Source organism: Amphiura filiformis, chromosome 4, assembly GCF_039555335.1.
Source record: "Amphiura filiformis chromosome 4, Afil_fr2py, whole genome shotgun sequence".
Taxonomy (NCBI): domain Eukaryota; kingdom Metazoa; phylum Echinodermata; class Ophiuroidea; order Amphilepidida; family Amphiuridae; genus Amphiura; species Amphiura filiformis.
Genome location: NC_092631.1, coordinates 84,077,376 through 84,098,274, shown reverse-complemented (window position 1 = coordinate 84,098,274; position 20,899 = coordinate 84,077,376). Strand labels below are relative to the sequence as shown.

At 35.9% G+C, this 20,899-nt stretch overlaps 1 protein-coding gene across 1 annotated transcript in view; it reads left to right on the top strand.

The window, feature by feature from the left end:
- The window catches only part of LOC140151556 (general transcription and DNA repair factor IIH helicase/translocase subunit XPB-like), a 31,761-nt gene extending 13,544 nt beyond the window's left edge, over positions 1–18,217 (top strand). Inside the window, exons 7-19 of the mRNA XM_072173941.1 lie at positions 1,750–1,881; positions 2,610–2,809; positions 4,537–4,608; positions 5,293–5,399; positions 6,193–6,369; positions 7,011–7,130; positions 8,368–8,636; positions 9,230–9,366; positions 10,079–10,175; positions 11,178–11,295; positions 12,958–13,106; positions 14,012–14,140; positions 15,662–18,217. Of these exons, the coding sequence (XP_072030042.1) occupies positions 1,750–1,881; positions 2,610–2,809; positions 4,537–4,608; positions 5,293–5,399; positions 6,193–6,369; positions 7,011–7,130; positions 8,368–8,636; positions 9,230–9,366; positions 10,079–10,175; positions 11,178–11,295; positions 12,958–13,106; positions 14,012–14,140; positions 15,662–15,796 (1,842 nt within the window). The 3' untranslated portion in view covers positions 15,797–18,217. The remainder of the gene's footprint in view (positions 1–1,749; positions 1,882–2,609; positions 2,810–4,536; positions 4,609–5,292; positions 5,400–6,192; positions 6,370–7,010; positions 7,131–8,367; positions 8,637–9,229; positions 9,367–10,078; positions 10,176–11,177; positions 11,296–12,957; positions 13,107–14,011; positions 14,141–15,661) is intronic.
- Positions 18,218–20,899: the final 2,682 nt, after the last annotated feature.

The following is a 20,899-nucleotide window of genomic DNA, read 5'->3' as shown; positions in this document are numbered from 1 at the left end:
AATGGGCAATTCCAGTTGAAGACCATACACCCCCATGGAAGACATGATCTTAATCTTCTACACATGGAGTGTGAATTTTAAACAAGGTTACCTGAAAGGTTGACTTCATTTGATATCTATACTCCCTGTGTTGGAAATTAAGATAATGTCTTCCATAGGGGGTGTATGATTTCAACTGGAATGATATAAGATAGGTCGGCAACCTTTTTGAAGTGGAGTGCCATTACATGAGGCCATCGCACCCCTGATTTGTAGGGTGTATTAATACAATATGCTTGTTCCAAAAATGTTTAAATCTTAATTTCATTGAATTTTAGGGTGTTCTGCTTTCAAAGTAAATTATTATTCAGGCTGATTATTCCTTTAAGGAAGTAACTTGGGGTTTACATCAGAACTCTTTCCAATTTCCTTTTGGCAGACCATTTTCCGAAATTCACCCTCCGGCATAATTATTGCACTTTTCCCAATATACACCTAGAGTGAGAGGTACTATATTGAATTCCTAACTATAGGGCTTGCCTCAAAATTAATTTTTAATTAAAGGGTTTCATCTTGCATGACATGCACCTATTATATCTTGAAAATGACAAAGATGATGTCAAAACAGTAATATACACAGCTGTGTAATTTAAAACAGTTTCTGTTTTAAGTATGCAGCTGTGTTTCATCATGCAGTGCTGTTCAGAATTCACTTGTCTAATTTACTGATTTTGTTTTTCCTTCCAAGTTCAAAATCAGCCTCAGGGGATTCATGGATGCTCTGTGGAGTGCATGGGGTGAATGGCCTGTCTTTCAGCCACAAATTGAAACTTTTTTTCTTTCCATAACTCTCTATTTTCTCTTTTCTCTCCCTTAAATTAAATTCCTTTCTCTGTGTCACTTTCCTTTGCTTCAACTTTCCTTTCCCCCACCCTCTCTCTATCTGTCCCTCTTCCTCACATATCATCAGGTTGCATTATCCCTCTTTTTATCTCTCTACCTCTCTCTTTATGTCTCTTTCTCTAATATCATCTTATATAACACAACTTGTTCTTCCTCTATCATTCTCTATTGTTCTCTTTCTTTTTCTCCCTCTCCTTTGAATGCTCTTTCTTTCTTTCTCCCTCTCTTTCTCCCAATCTCTCTTTTCTCTCCCTCTCATATCATCTTACATAATATGCCCAGTGAACAGTGAAATTTCAAGAAGTTTCTCAAGTGTTTTTTTTCTGTTTCTTTACTTGACTAGTTTTTTAAGCAGTAAAGAAAGAAAGATTGGGTTATTGTATAATGTTTGTAAAATTCAATAAATGTTTTTTGTGTCATTTTGGTTATTTGCTTTGTGCCTCTCCCGATATGGAGGAGTATCGACTCCGTTATTAGTAACATATCCTTTAAACATGTTTTTCTCAGAAACATATTTTGTCCTTCACATATGCCACTATGTCTTGCGAGTGACGATATGATCCATATGCCAAAATGAATTTTCCTCGAAACTTTTAAAATGCATATATGTAAAGTCTCTGTAAAACAAAATGTGTGGACACAATTTTCAATTTAAAAATCACTGAATGTCCTTTTAACAAATAAATTAAAATAAGAGACAAAAAACAACAGGAAACACGTATCAGACTGATACATGTTTCCTGTTGTTGTTTGTCTGAAAATACCTAACCTCAAATTTTAATCATCACAAACCAATGTATACATAAACTTGTTGACCCAACTTCTATCCCTAACAATATTTAATACTCTTGACCTTACAATTGATAGGAAGTCCTTCAGCGTCTGTTAAAAGATCCCATCGTTCAGCAGTGTCGTCTGAGGGCTGAAGTAGGTGACGAGAATACAGGAGATGGTGATGGTCTACAAGTGTCACATCTTACAAAGCAGTCTGTACTCAAGGTTTGTGCTCTACTCTTGTAAAATATCATATTGACATGCATGTACAGTCAATAGAAATACCAAGTATATTTCCATTTCATTACTTTTGAATGAGACTATTATATGGGATTCGGAGATGTAGTTGCATGAAAACTGTGCAGTTAACATTGTCCATTGATTCATCATAAAAGAATAGTGACATATTGTAAAGGCCCATTTTACAAAAGCAATCAACTATAGAAAAATTATTTAATTTGTATACATCATGGAACATTCAACTAACTACGCTTGTTACTCCGTGACTAATCATGCTAATACACGAGTGTTACACGTCCATATATGCAAGGTTATCTGCATACAACAGCTTACAATGCACAGCCACGCAAAGAGTATGCACCACTATGTACACAAATTAAATGATTTTTCTATAGATACCGTATTTTACTTTTAGCACCCACCCCTATTAAGTGCCTGCTATGAACTTCATTGGTTTAAGCGGCCCCTTTCAATGCATTTTAAGATTAATTATAGGGTACAAAAAATGCTATTTGAATCACAGCAATAGCTGTGACATTTACTTTATGTATATTATTTATGTTTCCCTGAATTATTGGCAGGTTAAAGCATTGTTTGTATCAAAAATGTCCATTTTTTTAAAGCTCTGGGTGCAAATTAGATCAAATGCGGTAAATATTTTTTTGAAGTTACCAGGGTTTTATTAAGTGTATCATGCTTATTACTGTTATCAGTTGAACAAACCAGGTACCAGTAGTCAAGGAAACGGCGCCAGTCAAGATGGTAATGGTGGTGAGAATGGTACCTCCAATGAGATTCCATCTGATATCTTTGATTTCTATGAGAAGATTGATAAAGAGGAGGAAGAAGGAGAAGATCTGGAGACTGTTTCATTTGAAGTGAAGCAGGATGAGATTGAAACCCTACAGAAAAAGTAAGTCAATCAGTGAGTTGCATTTAGGGAATTGAGGTCACTACTCCCTATTCCAGAAAAATACAACACAATATTTTTTGGGATTAAAAAAATATTATCCTGTTTTGCCAAATGAAACATAGCTAAATCCTAATCCTTTAGTTTGTCCTAACTTGCAATAAATGTCAAATTTTAATATTTGGGCAATTTTTGGAAATGAAGGCCAAAAACATGCATTTTTAGGGTGTTTTTCGTATGCTGTGACAATTTCAGCTAATTTCAGTTTATGCATTCAAATTTTTGGAAAAGACATGTTTCATTCTTATAACCAACCATTTAATTAAAGTAACACAAAAAAGTGAAAATTAGAGCAAGATTTCGGCATATACTAAAGATTTTGAATGCTTAGACTTGTTCCAAGTCTGTGATTTTTGTCACTCGATTGTCAGAAAACATGTTTTTGGCTCTTTTTTTCAAGAAATTAGTAAAATAGTGAACTTTTTCTTTTATCTCCAGTTAGGACTAAATGAATGATTAGGATTGAGTTATATTTCATTTGGCAGAACTTGATAATATTTTTTATCCCAAAAAATTAGTGTTATCTTTTTCTGGAATGGGGAGTAGATCATTTTTCGCCCTGATGTGGCAGTGACATCAACGCATTAAGGCAGCTTTTTTGCACCCACATTTATGCTGCGTCTTTAAGCGTGTGCACCAGCACTTTGAACGAATGCTTGTGATTTGAAGCTGCGCCCTATGAAATGCTCACTTTCGTAACTGCTACATTGGGGTGAAAAATAGAATAGATGGGATTCTTATTCTTATCTCATCTTTCCTAGCCATTAGGTTATGCTTGTAAGTGGTGACTGACACAAGAGAATATCTGTGTTTTTGTTGCAGACTAGCACAACTTCTGAATCATGCCTTGTTGTAGCACACCATTGTAACAAGGTTACATGCTGAATGTTCCATAATACATTTCAAATTTCTGATGCATGTCAAATGCATGGTTAATTGGGAGACAATTATATACAAAAGCAAGGCCCTGGCAGGACATGGCTGGTTGTCATTTGCATGATACTAAGCATGAATAAAAAGAAACCACCAGGAATCAGAACTTTAACACATGCAGTATGGGTGCCACCATTGGGGTGCTGTGGTGCTAACAGTATGTATGTTAGTACCCCACATGCGCGATCAACAGTGCGTACAATACACATTCCTGTGCGTCGCATACGGTAGGTTGTTTGAGGATACACGATGACAGGGTAATTAATGGTGGCTTGCATAGCTGTACTACTGTTGAAGCCTGCTGTCATTTCCCAATTGGATTATTCCCTGACAAAAGTTAAGCAGCAGTGTGTCAGTCAACAGCTATATTGAACAACTGCTAGTGTATGGGGGTCACATCTCATTGCTAAAGAGAAATATTTGCAATGGCTACCAGTAAATAATTAGAAAAAATAATATGATGAGAACTACCAAAACATTGCCGATATCAAAACAATTAAATGTAAGAAAAATTACAAATCTTGGTTAATATTTTTTCCAAAGTAGTTGCATATTTGAAATCAATAATGAAATTAAACTACAATCAGGTTCAAAGAATCAAGAATATTGACTTCAATGGATATATACATAACATCAATATGTCATCATTGGATTTTTTCTAAACAAAATAGTGTACCTCCATCATTTTGTTATTTGATTCATAATTTTAATTTGCTTTTCTTCTTTTCCCCATGCAGATGTATAGAACTTGAGTATCCTCTCTTGGCTGAGTATGATTTCAGGAATGACACACACAATCCAGACTTACCGTAAGTGTTCAAACCAAATTTGATGTATCCAATTGATATATACTGGAAGCAACACTCAGATGTGACACTGAGAAGGAAAATAAGTTTGATGTTAAAATATTCAATTTCAAGATTTACATCAGTTACTTCCAAACAGGCTACATTTTGATGCAAACCCATGATCAACTGCATTTCTCCAAGTTTAAATATCTCAAGAAGATGTGAAGTCTAAGTAGACAGTACTCTGAGATTACTTACATTTTGATCAGCAATTGACAACTGATTGACACATGTATTGGGGATGATTACTGCTGTATTTCACAGTCTAGTTATAATAGCATGCCTCCATTTAGTTAAAATATACCAGGAGGACTTAAAGTCAAAGAAAGTTCTAAGATTACACACATTCTATACATGAATGTTTTGATATCTTTAAGGGCTTTATCAGCAAACATCAATTTATTTACTAAAATTGTTTTCAAATTTGTGGTTGCTTTGTAATTGTGAATGTGTGTTTAACACAGCCATATACACCATGTCCATGATGGCCTCATTCAAAATTCTGTTGTGCATGTTAAGGTCAACAAGTGGAATGATTATGTGCACAGAAAAGTCTCATTTGGCAAATAGCAAAAACAAGCATTATTTATGCATTTTCAATATCCTTTTCATTGTTCTTTCTTGCCCTTATACCTTCCCATACAGTATTGACTTGAAACCAACCACAGTACTTAGACCATATCAAGAGAAAAGTCTGAGGAAAATGTTTGGTAATGGAAGAGCAAGGTCAGGGGTCATCGTGTTGCCATGTGGTAAGCTTATAACCAGTTTTATTCAATTCATTGGTGTTCTTTTCTTGTTTCTTTCTTGATTGTGTGTACTAAATGGCCACAAAAGCTTGTTCTTACACCTTGGACTCATGTCCAGCCATGGACTGTCCACATTTGATGGCTGTGTTCTGCATAAGATCATGTAAAGAAGAATGGGTGGCTTCAATATTCAACATGCCAATGCCTGGCAGAACCAGTGATTGGGCCTACCTTGCACTGTTCAAAACAATAGAACACGGTTAAAGCCAGCGGTTCTACCAGCTCAGGTGCCAACAGTCTTCTAATGAATAATTTATTTGTTTTCCATCAAACAGCAAACAACTGGGAAATAATTGAACGAACAGGACGGAAGAGTTGCAGCTAAAACCAGAGCCTAGCCTGTATGAAATAAAGGTGTTCACATTTTGTTGATGTTAGGTTCTTGTTCTGAATGTCATGTTAGGGATTGAGTGCCACATACAACGACATGGAGCAGGTGCAATTAGAGACAATTCTAGACTTAAACAATGTTTGTACCCTTGGAACAGGTTCATCCGGTTTGGTAATTATACAATCTAAAAGTTTTTGATTTGTCAAAACCAATTTGAAGAAACTTGCTTTCTTGCTGACAGTTTCGTCAGTTTTGTTGGATCATCACAACAATATCAAGCTTCAAAAAAGTCAGTGGTTCATTGACGAAACTGTCAGCAAGAAAGTAAGTTTCTTCAAATTGGTTTTGACAAATCAAAAACTTTAAGAATATTTGTATTCATCAGTTCCTTTCTTTTGTCATTAGGTGCTGGTAAAACACTCGTTGGCGTAACAGCAGCATGTACCGTAAGAAAGCGTTGTATGGTGTTATGTACATCAGGTGTGGCAGTAGAGCAATGGAGGTCACAGTTCAAGCTGTGGTCTACTGTAGATGACTCTATGGTGTGTAGGTTTACATCAGATGCCAAAGACAAACCTATGGGTAAGTGTTGCATGTAATATTATGTACACTTAATCATAACATGTGCTTATCCTGATACAGTTGTCTTGTCAAATACTATTTATAAAGATTTCAACAGTTTTGCTATCATGATATTTATTAAAAGGGGAACAAGGAATCCTGCTCATGAATCAAACCCATGACGTAAGGTTTGTGAGTCCTATACCTTCACTTCTTAGTCACGGGAGATTCATGATTCAAGCAACTGAAAATTCAGTATATATAAGCTTTCACTGAAATATTTGGAAGTTTTTTTTCGGTGCAATCCAATTTGCAAGACACCAGGGGGTGCACTGGAGAAATGTGCAGTGTACACATGAATGATGGGAAAGAAAGAGTGATAAGGGGTGTGTTTGAGACAAGATATGTGACTTCTGGCATGTTAGAGAATAAATGTATTTTTTTCGGATTGTGAGTAGTTTTCAAGATTTTGTTAATTTAGTCCACGAAATATGTACAATTTGTTTGGGGTGTTGTGAAAAAGTAACATCTCTTGTTTTTGTTTTATTTCCACTGCATTGTAAATTCATATTACCAAGCTTGTTTCAAGTTATAATTTAGTTCTGGCATAGATTTCTGATTAAATTATTCTGCATTCTAAATATTTATTTAACTATTTGCAGGTTGCAGTATATGTGTAAGTACCTACTCCATGGTAGCACATACCACAAAGAGGTCATGGGAAGCTGAACAGGTCATGAAATGGCTCAAGGAACAAGAATGGGGACTTATGATATTAGATGGTATGTATTGCCTCTTCCTTAATTCAGAGCAGGATGTCACAATGCCTTTGAGTCTGGTGCAAAAGTTCTCAGCCTCAATTTATTTAACAAATGTCCGCTCACCTCAAAACAAAACTGCATTTGAATTACAGGGCAGATGTAGTGAATTACAAAGACCTCATGGCCTGTTCCAATTAGGGTCACACCTCAAAACAAAATTGCATTTGAATTACAGGGCAGATGCAGTGCATAACAAAGACCTTGCAGCCTGTTCTGATTTGGGTCACACCTCACTGGTCATACACCCTGCCTTGAGCATCTGAACACTGAATGATTCACCCTTGCAAAATATTCTAACAAGTAAATACAATTTTCAAAAAAAGATACAAAATTCAAGTCATTTGAACAGAATTATGCAAGACTTGTTAACAAACTGGAGAGCAGTGTTTACTCTCTCTGGAAATTGGGTGCGCCAAATGAAACATTTTCTTCCCAAATTGGCCCAATTTTGTCTCAGTAATTCCCCAAATTGATTAATTGTAATACAGTATTGCAAATTTGTTTGCGCCGAAAATAATTTTCACTGGGCCAAAATTGAGACATACGGCCTCCGAGTAAACACTGCTGGAGAGCATAGTAGATATTATTAGTTTGACAGCAGCTCCATTTGAATTTAGGCAATAGAAACAAATTAGTTTATTTATGAAATCAATTAATTTAGTATTGTTAATTTAGATAACATAAGAATCTCAGTATGTAGTGACATTGACCAATATAAATTTAGTATTATTTCTGATTAATTAGTTGTTAGTTCATTAATAACAAGCATCAAAGCAGCATCGACGGTCGATCCAAAGTTTGAACTAATTTGGTTCTGATGCCTAATGGACTACGTCTATTGTTACCATATGTCTACTGAGCTGTGATAAGATAAACTAAGCATTGTCAACATTAGAACTGAGACTATTACTACGTGATATGGTAGAACATGAACAAGATGAGCTTGAAAATATGCAATTACGAGCATTTGTCACAAAATGTCATGAATTCTGATTTTGTGTTTGCAAAAATACACAAGCCGAGTTCCTTGGAATATGATTTTGTGAATGATGAATATAAACCCTCATAGCAGTGTTCCATTCATGGCTATATAGGGCTTGCAGAAAACTTTTGACAAAGACTCTAAAGGTCCTAAAAAGGAAACAAATATTTCCATGGCCTGCAAAACATTCACAATCACACATTTCTTCCAATACAGAGGTGCATACAATCCCTGCCAAACAATTCCGTCGTGTGTTAACCCAAGTGCAGGCTCACTGCAAGCTGGGTCTCACCGCTACCTTGGTACGTGAAGATGACAAGATTGCTGATCTCAACTTCTTAATTGGACCCAAACTGTATGAGGCAAATTGGATGGAATTACAAAACCGTGGTTTTATTGCTAGAGTGCAGTGTGCTGAGGTATGGTGTCCAATGACACCAGAGTTCTTCAGAGAATATCTAGCTATAAGGACTAGGAAGAGACTGGTAAGTAACAATCCCAGGGGAGTAGGGACGGGTCTTGATTTATTTCAACTACTACCCCCAAAACAAGAAAACCCCGAAATGTAACTATGGTTTGGCTGAAATGGAAATAAATCTACAACCAAGGAAAATAGTGTTGGTACACTTTGGCAAACTAATTGTAAATTGCCACTCCTCTTCCCCAATTCAATGTTGATGAAAGCATATTTGCCATTGGGCTCTCCGGTCTCCCCAGCATTGATTGACAGGGAAGAGGGGAGGGGAAGGTTTGTACTTCTCATTAAACATTGTACTTCTCATCAAACATAGTTTACTAATTTCACTGAACTATCATGTTCTTGTTACCATAGTGCACATACTTTAGTCCTGGAAACTAAGAATTATATTAATGTTGTATCAATGGTCATCTTATGCAGACAGTGAAGATGAGCATAGTGTGTGTTACAACATTGTACAGAGGTAGAGGGGGCCAGGTCCAGTTAGGCCTTTAAGGTGTTTGAACTTTTTTTTTTATGAGATTGTAGGCAACTTTCCAATTAATAAAGCATATAATCGTCTACAGCTGCTGATCATCAGTAATCATCTTATTCTTTCAGCTGCTGTATACCATGAACCCCAATAAATTCCGAGCCTGTCAGTTCCTGGTGCGATTCCATGAGCAGAGGAATGACAAAGTCATTGTGTTCTCAGACAATGTGTTTGCACTACAACACTATGCTAGAGCAATGAACAAGTAAGTAGATATAGTGTGTCTTGTCTCAGGTTGAGAGTAACACCATCTTGGATTTCGCAGGGGTAGATTCGAATTGGTGCATTTAGGCAGACTTGACACCCGGCAAACAGACAAATCATCCTTGACACCCGGCATACAGACAAATCATCCTTGAAGGATGTGGTGTGGTGTGGTGTCCTACTCTTGAGTATACGCCCTGCTGGATAAAGGTTAGGGCACTTAATTTAAATCTCTCACTGCCAAATCCAACATGACGTTACTCTCAACTCTCAACCTTGAGACGAGATGTACTATAGTTACACAGGCTGTGACCCTTAACATTCACTCGCAGCTGGGGAGTTGTTGACGTAATGTGTACCTGATTTGCACAGATGCAATTAACTTATCCCATAATTTTGTTGATTGACAGTTGCTCGGCATTATTGTACTTCTTTGTAAAGTGTGCTGAGGCTTGTGGGTTTATGCCTGTATGTAGCAAACTATAATAAATTACTGCGCTTTAAAAAGCATAAGCAATGGTTTGAGATCAACGATTAGCTATCAAGTAGCTATCCTATACAATATTCCAGAATCCTTAACAGTTTTCATGCTTAGCAAATTGGATTAAATTTGAGAAATACTGCGTTTAAGGTGTCTTAAATATATTCAGATTAAATTTTTTATCTTGATGTTCTTAATCTTACATAGCCTTATGATATGTATTTCTTTATAGACCTTATGTTTATGGCCCTACCAGTCAAGGGGAAAGACTCCAGGTGTTACAAAATTTCCAGAACAATCCAGCCGTTAATACAATATTTATTTCTAAGGTAAGTTTTCCTGAATTTTATTTTTTCATTTGAAGAGTCTGAAGAGAAAAAAACAACAATTCTATGGATAAAATGACCAAGAAACTCAATAGTGAGATTGAATCAGTTACATTTAGTATTGAAAATCAAACTCAATTGTAGGCTAATAAATGCGTATCATTTGTTGGGAGTGAAATTGTACAAAATAATGCACGCGTATTGTGATGTTGATGCATCTAATGCACAAGCACAGTACAAGTGGATTATTTTGTACAATTTCTTGAGCAACACATGATACGCATTTAATAACCTATTTCAATAAACATTTTGGACAATACAAGCAAATATACATGCATCAACCTGCAAGAAAAATTAACGTGTTGGAAAACACTGCACAATACTACGCAGATTGCACAACCGTGCAATTGTACAATATTTACGCACACCTTATATTTTACTAAAATTTGCTCAGATTGGTTCTCACCATGTAGGAGTGTATGAAAGTTCTATGTTAACCTACTAGCAATGTATATTTAACAATAAATATTTGTGACCCATCACATCAAAACCTACCAGTTGTCTTCAGAAATGAAAATTAGGATTTAAAAATCAGGATAAAGCTTTAAAATTACACCTTACTTGTTGAAATCAGATACAGAATAAATGTTTGATGAGGTGAAACAAGCTCAAATTTCTTTTTATTTATAAAATGAAGCCAGCCAGCAACTGGTCGTTTTTGATATGATGGGTCACGTTTGAAGCATATTTTACCATACATTCTGGCACAAAAATAAGAGAAAAATCAATTTAAAAAAACAACCTTGGTTTTAGAAGCACCTGCAAGAAACAAACATGTTTTCATTTGTATATGTTGTTTTTTTTGTAGCCTGATATTATATATAAAAACAGGAAAAATCCCTGTTTTTTATCTTTTATTATTTGTCAGGAAGTTTTTCTACAGTCATGTATCTGTATTTCAGAAGGTTAAAAATTGTTTTTCTTTTTATATATTGTGTCAATCAGGTTGGGGACAACTCATTTGACTTACCAGAAGCTAATGTACTCATACAGATTTCCTCACATGGAGGGTCACGAAGGCAAGAAGCTCAACGACTTGGACGTATCTTGAGAGCCAAAAAAGGTAATACAATAAAATTTATTACAAACAATATGGTATATGCATTTATTGATTGCGGCACTATTCAGTGACATTTATTTGACAAGGCTTGTCACATGGACAAAACATTTAACATAAAGTCCCAGGGGATACTGGTGTATGGTCACATAATCTGGGTTAGTAAGATAGTGGTAATTTGCCGGCAGCTGGTGACTAGTTAAAAGAAATAACTTAACCCATGGTGCCAAACCAGTCAATAGATTTGGACGGATTTGTATTCATGGGTTAAGTTGATCTGAACCCTGGAATTATGGAAACTTTGGGGCCTCATAACTTCTAAATTGTTGGTCTAAAGTATATAAAAGTATACATATTTAGAATGGCAAAGACTTGATAAGTTCATCTGAGAGGTCAAATTTGGGCCAAAATGGCACTTTTGGCCCAAAATCTAAAATAATGGTTTTGGCCCACTTTTTTTTTGTGCACAACAAAAAAATTCTTGAGCCAAAATTTTTTAAACTAATTTTTAAAACTAGATCAAAATATCTGGGACCCGTTTTTTCATTTTTTGAATTTCGACTAACTTCGAGAAATTTGCGCCAAAAATGGTCAAAAAATGCTGATTTTTCAAAAAATCATAAAAAGCCCGATTTTGGCACAAATTTCAAATATTTTTGGTGAAATTGGTCAAAATTCAAAAAAATGAAAAAACGCGTCCTAGATATTTTGATCTAGTTTTTAAAAATTAGTTTCAAAAACTTTTGGCTCCAAGAATTTTTTTTTGTTACGGTGCACAAAAAAGAAGTGGGCCAAAAACCGTTATTTTTAGGATTTTGGGCCAAAAGTGCCATTTTGGCCCAAATTTGACCTCACAGATGAACTTATCAAGTCTTTGCCATTCTAAATATGTATACTTTTATATACTGTAGACCAACAATTTAGAAGTTATGAGGCCCGAAAGTTTCCATAATTCCAGGGTTCAGACCAACCTTAAGTAAAGATGTGATGGAAGTATAAGAGATTGAAAGATCAAGCAGTGGGCGTATTTGGTGATAGTTGAGCCTACGACCTCCAATTGTAGTTTGAAGTGTTTGTTTTGACCGTCTCTATGCAGACAGGGCATGAGAAATGGTAACTTCATTAAATGAACTATTTTATCTGTACTTTAGTTAGCATGTGTTTAATTAGATCTTACCTTATTGGTTACATACCACTAAATAGGCCTGGGCAATACATGGAAATGCGACAAGTAACTATTTGTTTGCGTGGCATCTGAAAAGACTGCATTAAAATCGCTCAAATTGATCAAGTTATATAACCAAAAAAGTACTTTTTAGGGTTTGATGCTTCAAAATGGTATATTTTCTCTCATTATATGACATTTTTGTTATAATAGTACCAAAATTCATACGCACAGCTTCGGTTTTTAGTAAATATTCGCCCTACAATATTGTAACTTTCAGGTTCAAGGGCGCACTGCCATTTTAAGGTGTTTACGGTTCAGTGCATTAAAACAAGAAGTCTCAGGTCAACCTATGTTGAGTTTTTGATCATTTGGCATCTAAATCATATAGTTTTACCTGATATTTAACTGTGAGAAAATTCCACCCGAAATTAGCCATTTTCCCATTGAAACCTGTGTAATCAATAATTAGTGGTATTTAACCTATACTATATTTGATTCAGCTGCTGCTGCGGAGGAGTTCAATGCTTTCTTCTACACTCTAGTATCACAAGACACTCAGGAGATGTTCTATTCACTCAAGAGACAAAGATTCCTGGTGAATCAGGGTTACAGCTTCAAAGTCATCACCAAACTGGCAGGAATGGATGAGGTAAATACAAACAATGTTACAGAGAGGGCACATTGGGCCATTGTCCTAGTATGAATTGAATTTTTTTCAATAATGCTAAGTCAATTGATTTGTTACACTTTTAGTCATACAATCTCCATACTTATGCTACTGTGCGCAGTGTATGCCCGGTATGTGTACTGAACCCAATTGTATGTTGCTCCTAACAATATGCTAAATATTCAGGCACTAAAAGTTTAACCAGTGACCTTCCCCCTTGATCTGTTTGTCAGTGGCCACCACTTCAGTGATATACATAGTAAATTGATTATTTTGGTATATTCCAAGAGCCTTGCAAATAAAAACAAAACTATTGGTAAGTCATCAACGCAGAGCACATTCTCAATAAACCTATGCACGTTCCAACAAATTAGTCTAATCATGTTGGTGACATTGCACCTGCGTTGCGTGACACAATGTTTAAAATAAAATACAATGGTGTTGAACATGTGCAATGGTATTGATGGCATATTTTTGGTTTTAAGTGTAAATGTATATAAGGACCATATGGTCGACGGAAGAAGGGGGTCAGCAAAATTCACTCATATTAAGTCTGTCACATTCTGAGACGATTCGTCTCAGGTCACATTCCTATGATCAACTCATTCTCCCAGTGCAATAAAAAAAATCACAGTGTTTCTACTTTAAGAAAAAAGCTTAATTAAAAAATATGTATATTTCACCAATTTTGTCCGGCTTACAAATACCACATTCCCTGATCAGGTGGTTAAGGTAGAGCGCTTACAAATTGGACTGACACGCACCTATTTCTTGGTTAAATAAACAAAATATGATGACAAAGGTCATTACACCTATAAAATTTGGATTCAGTTATTTGCATTCTTTAATATTTAATACTTCACAACAATTAACCTTCTCTTTTACAGGAGAACCTCAAGTACTCAACCAAACATGAACAACAGCAACTGTTACAGCAAGTATTAGCAGCCAGTGATGCTGATGCTGAAGAAGAGAGAGTCGCTGGTGAAGTCAGCTTTAGACCTTCATCATCACAGGTAAGATGCTATATATCAGCTAATCAGCAACTGTTTACAGCAAGTATTAGCTGCTAGTGCTGATGATACTATAGAAGAGAAAGTTGTTGGTGAAGTCAACTTTAGTCCCTCATTATCACAAATAAGATGCTATATATTAGCTAATCAGCAACTGTTTACAGCAAGTATTGGCTGCTGGTGCTGATGATGCTATAGAAGATAAAGTTGCTGGTGAAATCAACTTTAGACCCTCATTATCACAAGTAAGATGCTATATATTATGTTGCTGTAGAAGACAAGAGTTGCTGGTGAAGTCAGCTTGAAACCTTCATCATCACAAGTAAGATACTATGTGTATTAGCTAATCAGCAACTGTTTACAGCAAGTATTAGTTGCCTGTGCTGATGTTGCTGTAGAAGATAAAGTTATTGGTGAAGTCAGCTATATCTTCATCATCACAAGTAAGATTAGCTAATCAGCAACAGCACTGTTACAAAAACAAGAAATATAAGCTGCCAGTGATGCTGCAGAAGAGAGTCGATGGTGAAGTTAGCTATCATCATACAGGTAATCTGCTCTGTAATAGCTAATCAGCAACAGCAGCTGTAACAGCAAGTATTAATAGCACTTGTTTGACTGTCAGTAATGAGAATTTAAACATGCAGTAAGCTGAACTCCTTTCTTCTTTCCTTTGAAAAATCTGGTAGCACCTCCAATGAGGATACTTTACAAATAAGGTTTGAAAAAGTGAATGTATGAATCTTTTTAAAAACTTCAATTGCTTAAGTAGATAATGGGACTTGTTAGGTCAAGGGTTTGGTTAGCCATGCATGCATCTTTAAGGGTCCTTAAGAGCAGCCAAATCTTCCTGGCAAAGTTCCTTGTCATTCATAATGCTTCTTAGGTAGATACAGCTTTTTTATCAGCTTTCCAGCGTCTTCATTGGCTATGCTCTCTTTGCTTGTATTTGGTATCATTTGTTTTTTGTCAGTCACACCGGAAGGATGGTTTTTTTGTCCCACCCACCCACCCAAATATGGGGATGAAGTAATGGGAGAATATAATTATATTGTTAGGTGAACAAAATAATATTGTGTTGATTTCAATTTTATTGGTAATTTGTTTGGAATTATTTGTAAATTGTATACTCAGTTGTATCATGAAATAATCTTCCTTTTGGAGTTTGAACAATTTGGTTGCTGCAAGAATATATGTTTCGTTGGGTCTATGCTGCAAGTGAAGTAAAAAAGGGTTAGTAAAGTGCTGAGTTCCTTTATATCCTGAGGGAGCTCTTTGGTAGAATTGAGGTCCCCTTTTCTACCCATGGTGTATAGTTAGTTTAAAAGCAGAGTTCCTTTATATCCTGAGGGAGCTCTTTGGCAGAATTGAAGTCCCCTTTTCTACCCGTGGTGTATAATTAGTTTAAAAGCAGAGTTCCTTATATTTAGGCTATATACTTCCCAGGATACATTCAACCATATTTTTGTCAGAATTTAAAATTGTTAATTTGATGACATTTTTGTTGAACTTTTTCCCCTCCAGGTTGTGCGTCGTGCGGGAACAATGAGTTCTATGTCTGGCGCCGATGACCAGATCTACATGCAGTATAGATCAGAAGGGTCATCTTCCAAGGATAAGAAATTCTCTCATCCACTCTTCAAGAAATTCCGCAAGTGAAAAACAAACATTAGCCACCAAGTTGTGTTGCTTCAGAATTGCATCCAAGCGGGGTAGTATAAACTGAAAGAAGAACTCGCAACATCCATTCCATTGTTGAAAATATTCATCAAGTGAAGAAGAGTCGCTTGGAAGTGGTGGAGACCTGTCACTGACCAAGTAACATCACCCCAGGGCAGTGTCTTAGGCTAGAAATTGGGATTGCCTGTCATTTGGAAGAAATGCCTATCCAAATTTAACCTTGCAAGCATATAAATCTGTCTACTGCATCAATTTTACCCATGCCAAAAACAAACTCACCTGTCCAAATTAATGGATGGATAGGTGGTGGCCTGGCTAGCTGTGACACTGCCCAATGAATGTGTTTACCCAGGAAAGTTAGTGCGTACAGATTGTCAAGGAAGTTCCTTGAAAGAATCATGCATGTGCCTGATAAAACTACATTTATGAGTTGTCAGATGGATGACAGTCATGACACAATTTCTGAAGTAACTTTTGTTACCTGACTTAAATCTGAAGGTGACTATTGACTCGGCTACAATGTGTCCATTATAGGGATATGATAATATAGTCTGGCTGTGTAAAAGGTACATCAGGCTTATAATAAAGAGAGCAGTTTTCAGTATAACAGATGAATTCTGCAGTAAGAATTTCAATTGAATGGACACACTGTGACTCGACTATGAAAGCACACCCACAGGGAGGTTGCCAGACATGTACTGAATGGATGCAATTATTACGCACATGTCTAAAATAGCCCAACATGTTCCAATTATTTGAAATTCTTACTGTAGCAATTTCTAAATAAGAGCACATTGCTAATTTAAGAAAGTTTGGCAAGTCGCATATACAGTGGTTTTAACCACTATTAAAATACTACCTTATGTTTTGTTTATTTGATTATGCATTATTCTAATTTGTTTGTAAGAAAATTAAGCATCATAGAGAGGGCTGCAAAAAGGTAAGCCATGTGTGGTTACATACACAAGCTGTTTTGAAAAACATTGTTCTTATATTGAACAAGTTACAGGGATGTAAGTTTGTAGGATTAATCCTGAATTCAGGATTTTTTTGTGTCCAAATTTCTGCAATTTTATTTATTATCAGCCCGTTTTGGGGCTTTTTAGCCCAAATTCACACGCTTTATCCAGTTTTTTTCCCAGATTTTCAGGATTTTTTCTTCAGGCCTATTTACATCCCTGAAATTAAAAAAAAAGTAACTTGTTCCCACAACAAAATTTGTGTGTGGCAAATCTTAAGATCAAGAGTACAAGACCCTGATCAAGAAACAGGGTCTGAGATCTACTGAAAATTTATTTCAGAAGCCAGGTGTGGTGAAGACAATCAGCAAGTCAGTGTGGCAGGGTTGGACTTTTGACCGGTCAAAACCTGTTTTGTCCACAAAGCGGTTAAAACCAGGTTTAAACCGGTCAAAACTGGTCAAATCTGGTCAAAACCTAATTTGTATTCGAGAGTTAAATGAAGTTGATGTATCATGTATACAGGTCTATAACATAACTATAATCACTACTTGAATAATAATAGAATAATATGATTTATTTATCAATTAATTAATAAATAAATCATTAATTAAGAAAATATAGATAAAAAATGTCCGATCAAAAGCCAAGTACTTAACAGTGAATGTTAATGAATTATATGAAAAATTACTAGTACTGTAGGCCTACCTCTTTAATTTAAACAATGAGGGCTGTAACTACATTGAAACCTGTTCTGTACATTGTAGTCCTTTGGAAGATTTACACCAAATAACTTAGTCTCAACATGACATGATTAAAATAAGAAAATTAACACCAATTGGGGGGGTTGGGGGAAACATTGCTTTTAAAATTTTAATAATTAGGCTAATGGATTTAAAATCCAGCATAGCCACTACATGGAGTAAACAAAAAGTAATGTTACAATGTATGATACTGGCAACATTTTTGAGTATTTGTATTAAAATAAATGTCAAGTGAGGTAAATTTTCAGTCTTTTTCCTTTATTTTATTTGATTTTGTAGCATCAAAATAGTTTTGACCAGTTTTGTCCACTTTTTAGCGGTCAAAACTAGGCGGTTTAAACCTGGTTTTAACCGGTTTTAACCACGGGGTTTAAACCGGGGCGGTTTTAACCGGCCAACCCTGCAGTGTGGCCTCACTGGCCTGATGATGGTAACAGGTTGTTACCGAAAATATTTGTAAGGTAAATGAATATTTTCTTGCAACAGTTTCGGTTTAAAAAATTTAAACTGCTGTTGTTTTATCAAAACCCTGTTTTACAAAGACTATTTATTATACAACATATAAATTCTGGTTGACTAAATAGGCCTTAGTAGCCATGCAATTATTATGTAGAAGGTAAACTCTCAATGGGCTACTAAAATCACCCTTCCCCCATTTTGGCTTGCCCCCCCAAAAAAAAAAAAAACACACCACCTTTTGAAATACATTTTTAAAAATTCCTCCTCTTTTCACATGCCAATTATGAGGCTTTGTTGGGTAAACTAATTTACAACTCATCTTCTTTACAGCAAAATGACAACTCTGTGTTGAATCAAACTCCACTGCTCTGAAACAAATACTGGCGAAGCTGGCAGTTGCAACAATTGAGATATGAATAGCTATAGCTATTAGGCAAAATATATAATTCTCAATCATGAGAACCAACTTGGGTATGCACCATATTTGGATCAAGCATACTTCGGAAAGACCACATGCTTTAATACCGGCTCGAGCACATCATTTGAGAATCGACCAATCATGGTCTTCGGTCATGCGATTATGTTGTTCCACAAAAAGTATGCTGACTCAACAGTGTACTCTCGTTATCGAGAATTAGATATTGGCCTATATAATCTGTGTTGAGTTCAGTCAAACTGCTTGTAATGATTATGCTAGTTTGTTAGCAATTGCTAATTATGATGTAATTTCCGTAATAGAGCAACTGGATGTAGACACAAACAGATGTTGCACTGGTAGGGTAGTGTCTGCTCCTTATGACACGACCATAAGCATAAAATATTTGGATATTTGCAACAAATAAAATTTGGGTGCAATAATTGTGAAATACCCTGTAATTTTCCACCCTGATGTGGCAGCGACATCAGTGTGTATTTAACAAAACAGCTGCCTTTAACCGCGTTGACGTCACTGCCACATCAGGATGAAAAATGGTATGTATAAAAGGACTGCATTTTGCTTTTTTACACAATGCAGATTTATGTGCCTTGATAGGTTTGTGGTTGATCATATTTGTTTGATTTATCAAAGATAATGTTTGGCAGGACTGTCCCTTGTATCATGCTGAATGTAGAGGCAGACACTTCACTTGCTGGCAGAAAAAAATGGCACTTGTTTACATTTTCAGAGTGTACACAGTGTAAACATGGAAGTGGGGTTCCGATTGGCTAATTCAATCCTCTCACAATCATAACAACAAGTTAATCTGAATTGGCCAATTATGCGTCAAAGAAGCAATTTGTGCAGAGCGGCAATCATGAAGGGAACACAAAGCCCTGTGTATGTCACTCATTATCAGGGAGTGCACACATCAGTCACAGCAAAAAAGTGCCATACTTCTCTGGAAGCTAGTGTGTAAAATGTCAATGAATCGTTTAAGACTCGCAGGTTATACAGGGATGGTTTATATAGTAATCTGGTATTTTGTCAATGTGCAGTACGTACATTCACAACAAAATGGATACTCCATTGATTATAAAGAGGTACAGATAGCACACTAACATGCAAAGTCCCTGTGCTTTGTATGTACTGAGAATTCTCGCATATTCACGAGGGTTGATCTTTCTATTGATTGCAACAAATCACATACACATTGCATGCCTGCGAGAAAGAGCGTAGTGGACATTATTTGGCGCACTTCATGGAATGATTGACCCTGAACTTTGCAGTTGGTGAAGCATTCTGTTGTGATTACTCTTTGGTATACTCATAATCGTTTCATCGTTCTTACAACTTTCTATACTGGTTATATACTGTGTCTCACCTCAAATTGAGAGTAATGGCATGTTAGATTTCATAGTGTCAGATTCAAATCAGTGCCTTAATGCAGTTGTGTCACCAGCGTACAGACAAATAGCCCTTCTACTCAGGTGTATACGCCCTGCGGGATTTAGGTTGGCGCACGCAATTTGAATCTGCCTCTGCGAAATCCAAAATGGAGTTACTCTGAACTTGAGGGGAGACTATTAGTTGTGTGGAGATGCATTTTACTTTGTCTACTTTTAAACAAAACATGAAAATACTTGTTTCCAATATTTTGTTTCACCATAACTAAATTTTGGATATGATAATAAAATTAATCGGAGACAAAATGAGTGCATTGAGTACAAACATTGTTATTTATTTTGACAGGTGTGGGGTGCCAGCACAGGTATATTGGCCTCAAGGTTTGCCAGCATTTCACCATCAATGGAAGATTTTTCTGTACTAACTTAAAATGGTTCTTGCTTATAAGAAATCAAATCAAGATTATAATTACTGAAAATATTGCACAACTTCTCAAACAAAATGAGTCATGTTTCTTGAAATACAACAGCATAAAAAAGAACCTGACATTGTCTAAGAACTAAGGTACAATAGAAGTTTGGTACCAACAAGCCAACTATATAAGGTTATTAATTATTTTAAACTGTTGTGATTTGGTAGTTCACAGCATCTTACAAATGGTAGTGAGCTTTGGCAAAAACTGCATTGCTCAATTCATAGCGAGCGTGTAGAAGATTAAAATATCACAGATATACTTTTATAGGTGCTGCGGTTCTTGAGGGCTGAAACAACAACACTTTTGTAAAACGTACATAACTCATTAACAACAATAAATTAAGCAATTTTGCAAAGTATACGATTTGTAGAACTAACTTTTGCAAAAACATCAAGGTGTTAGTTTTCAATAATATATTGATCTAGATAATAAAAATCAATTTTAGGCTGCTTCGACCAACAATACCTCGTCTACCCTTAAGGTGAAAACTTATTTGTGATCCAGCACCACTAAATGAGGCAGATTTTGGTAATTAACAGCAGTAAGTGTGGTGAATAAGAAAATTGAAGTTATGCTGCCACAAGTAACTGCTTCTCTGCA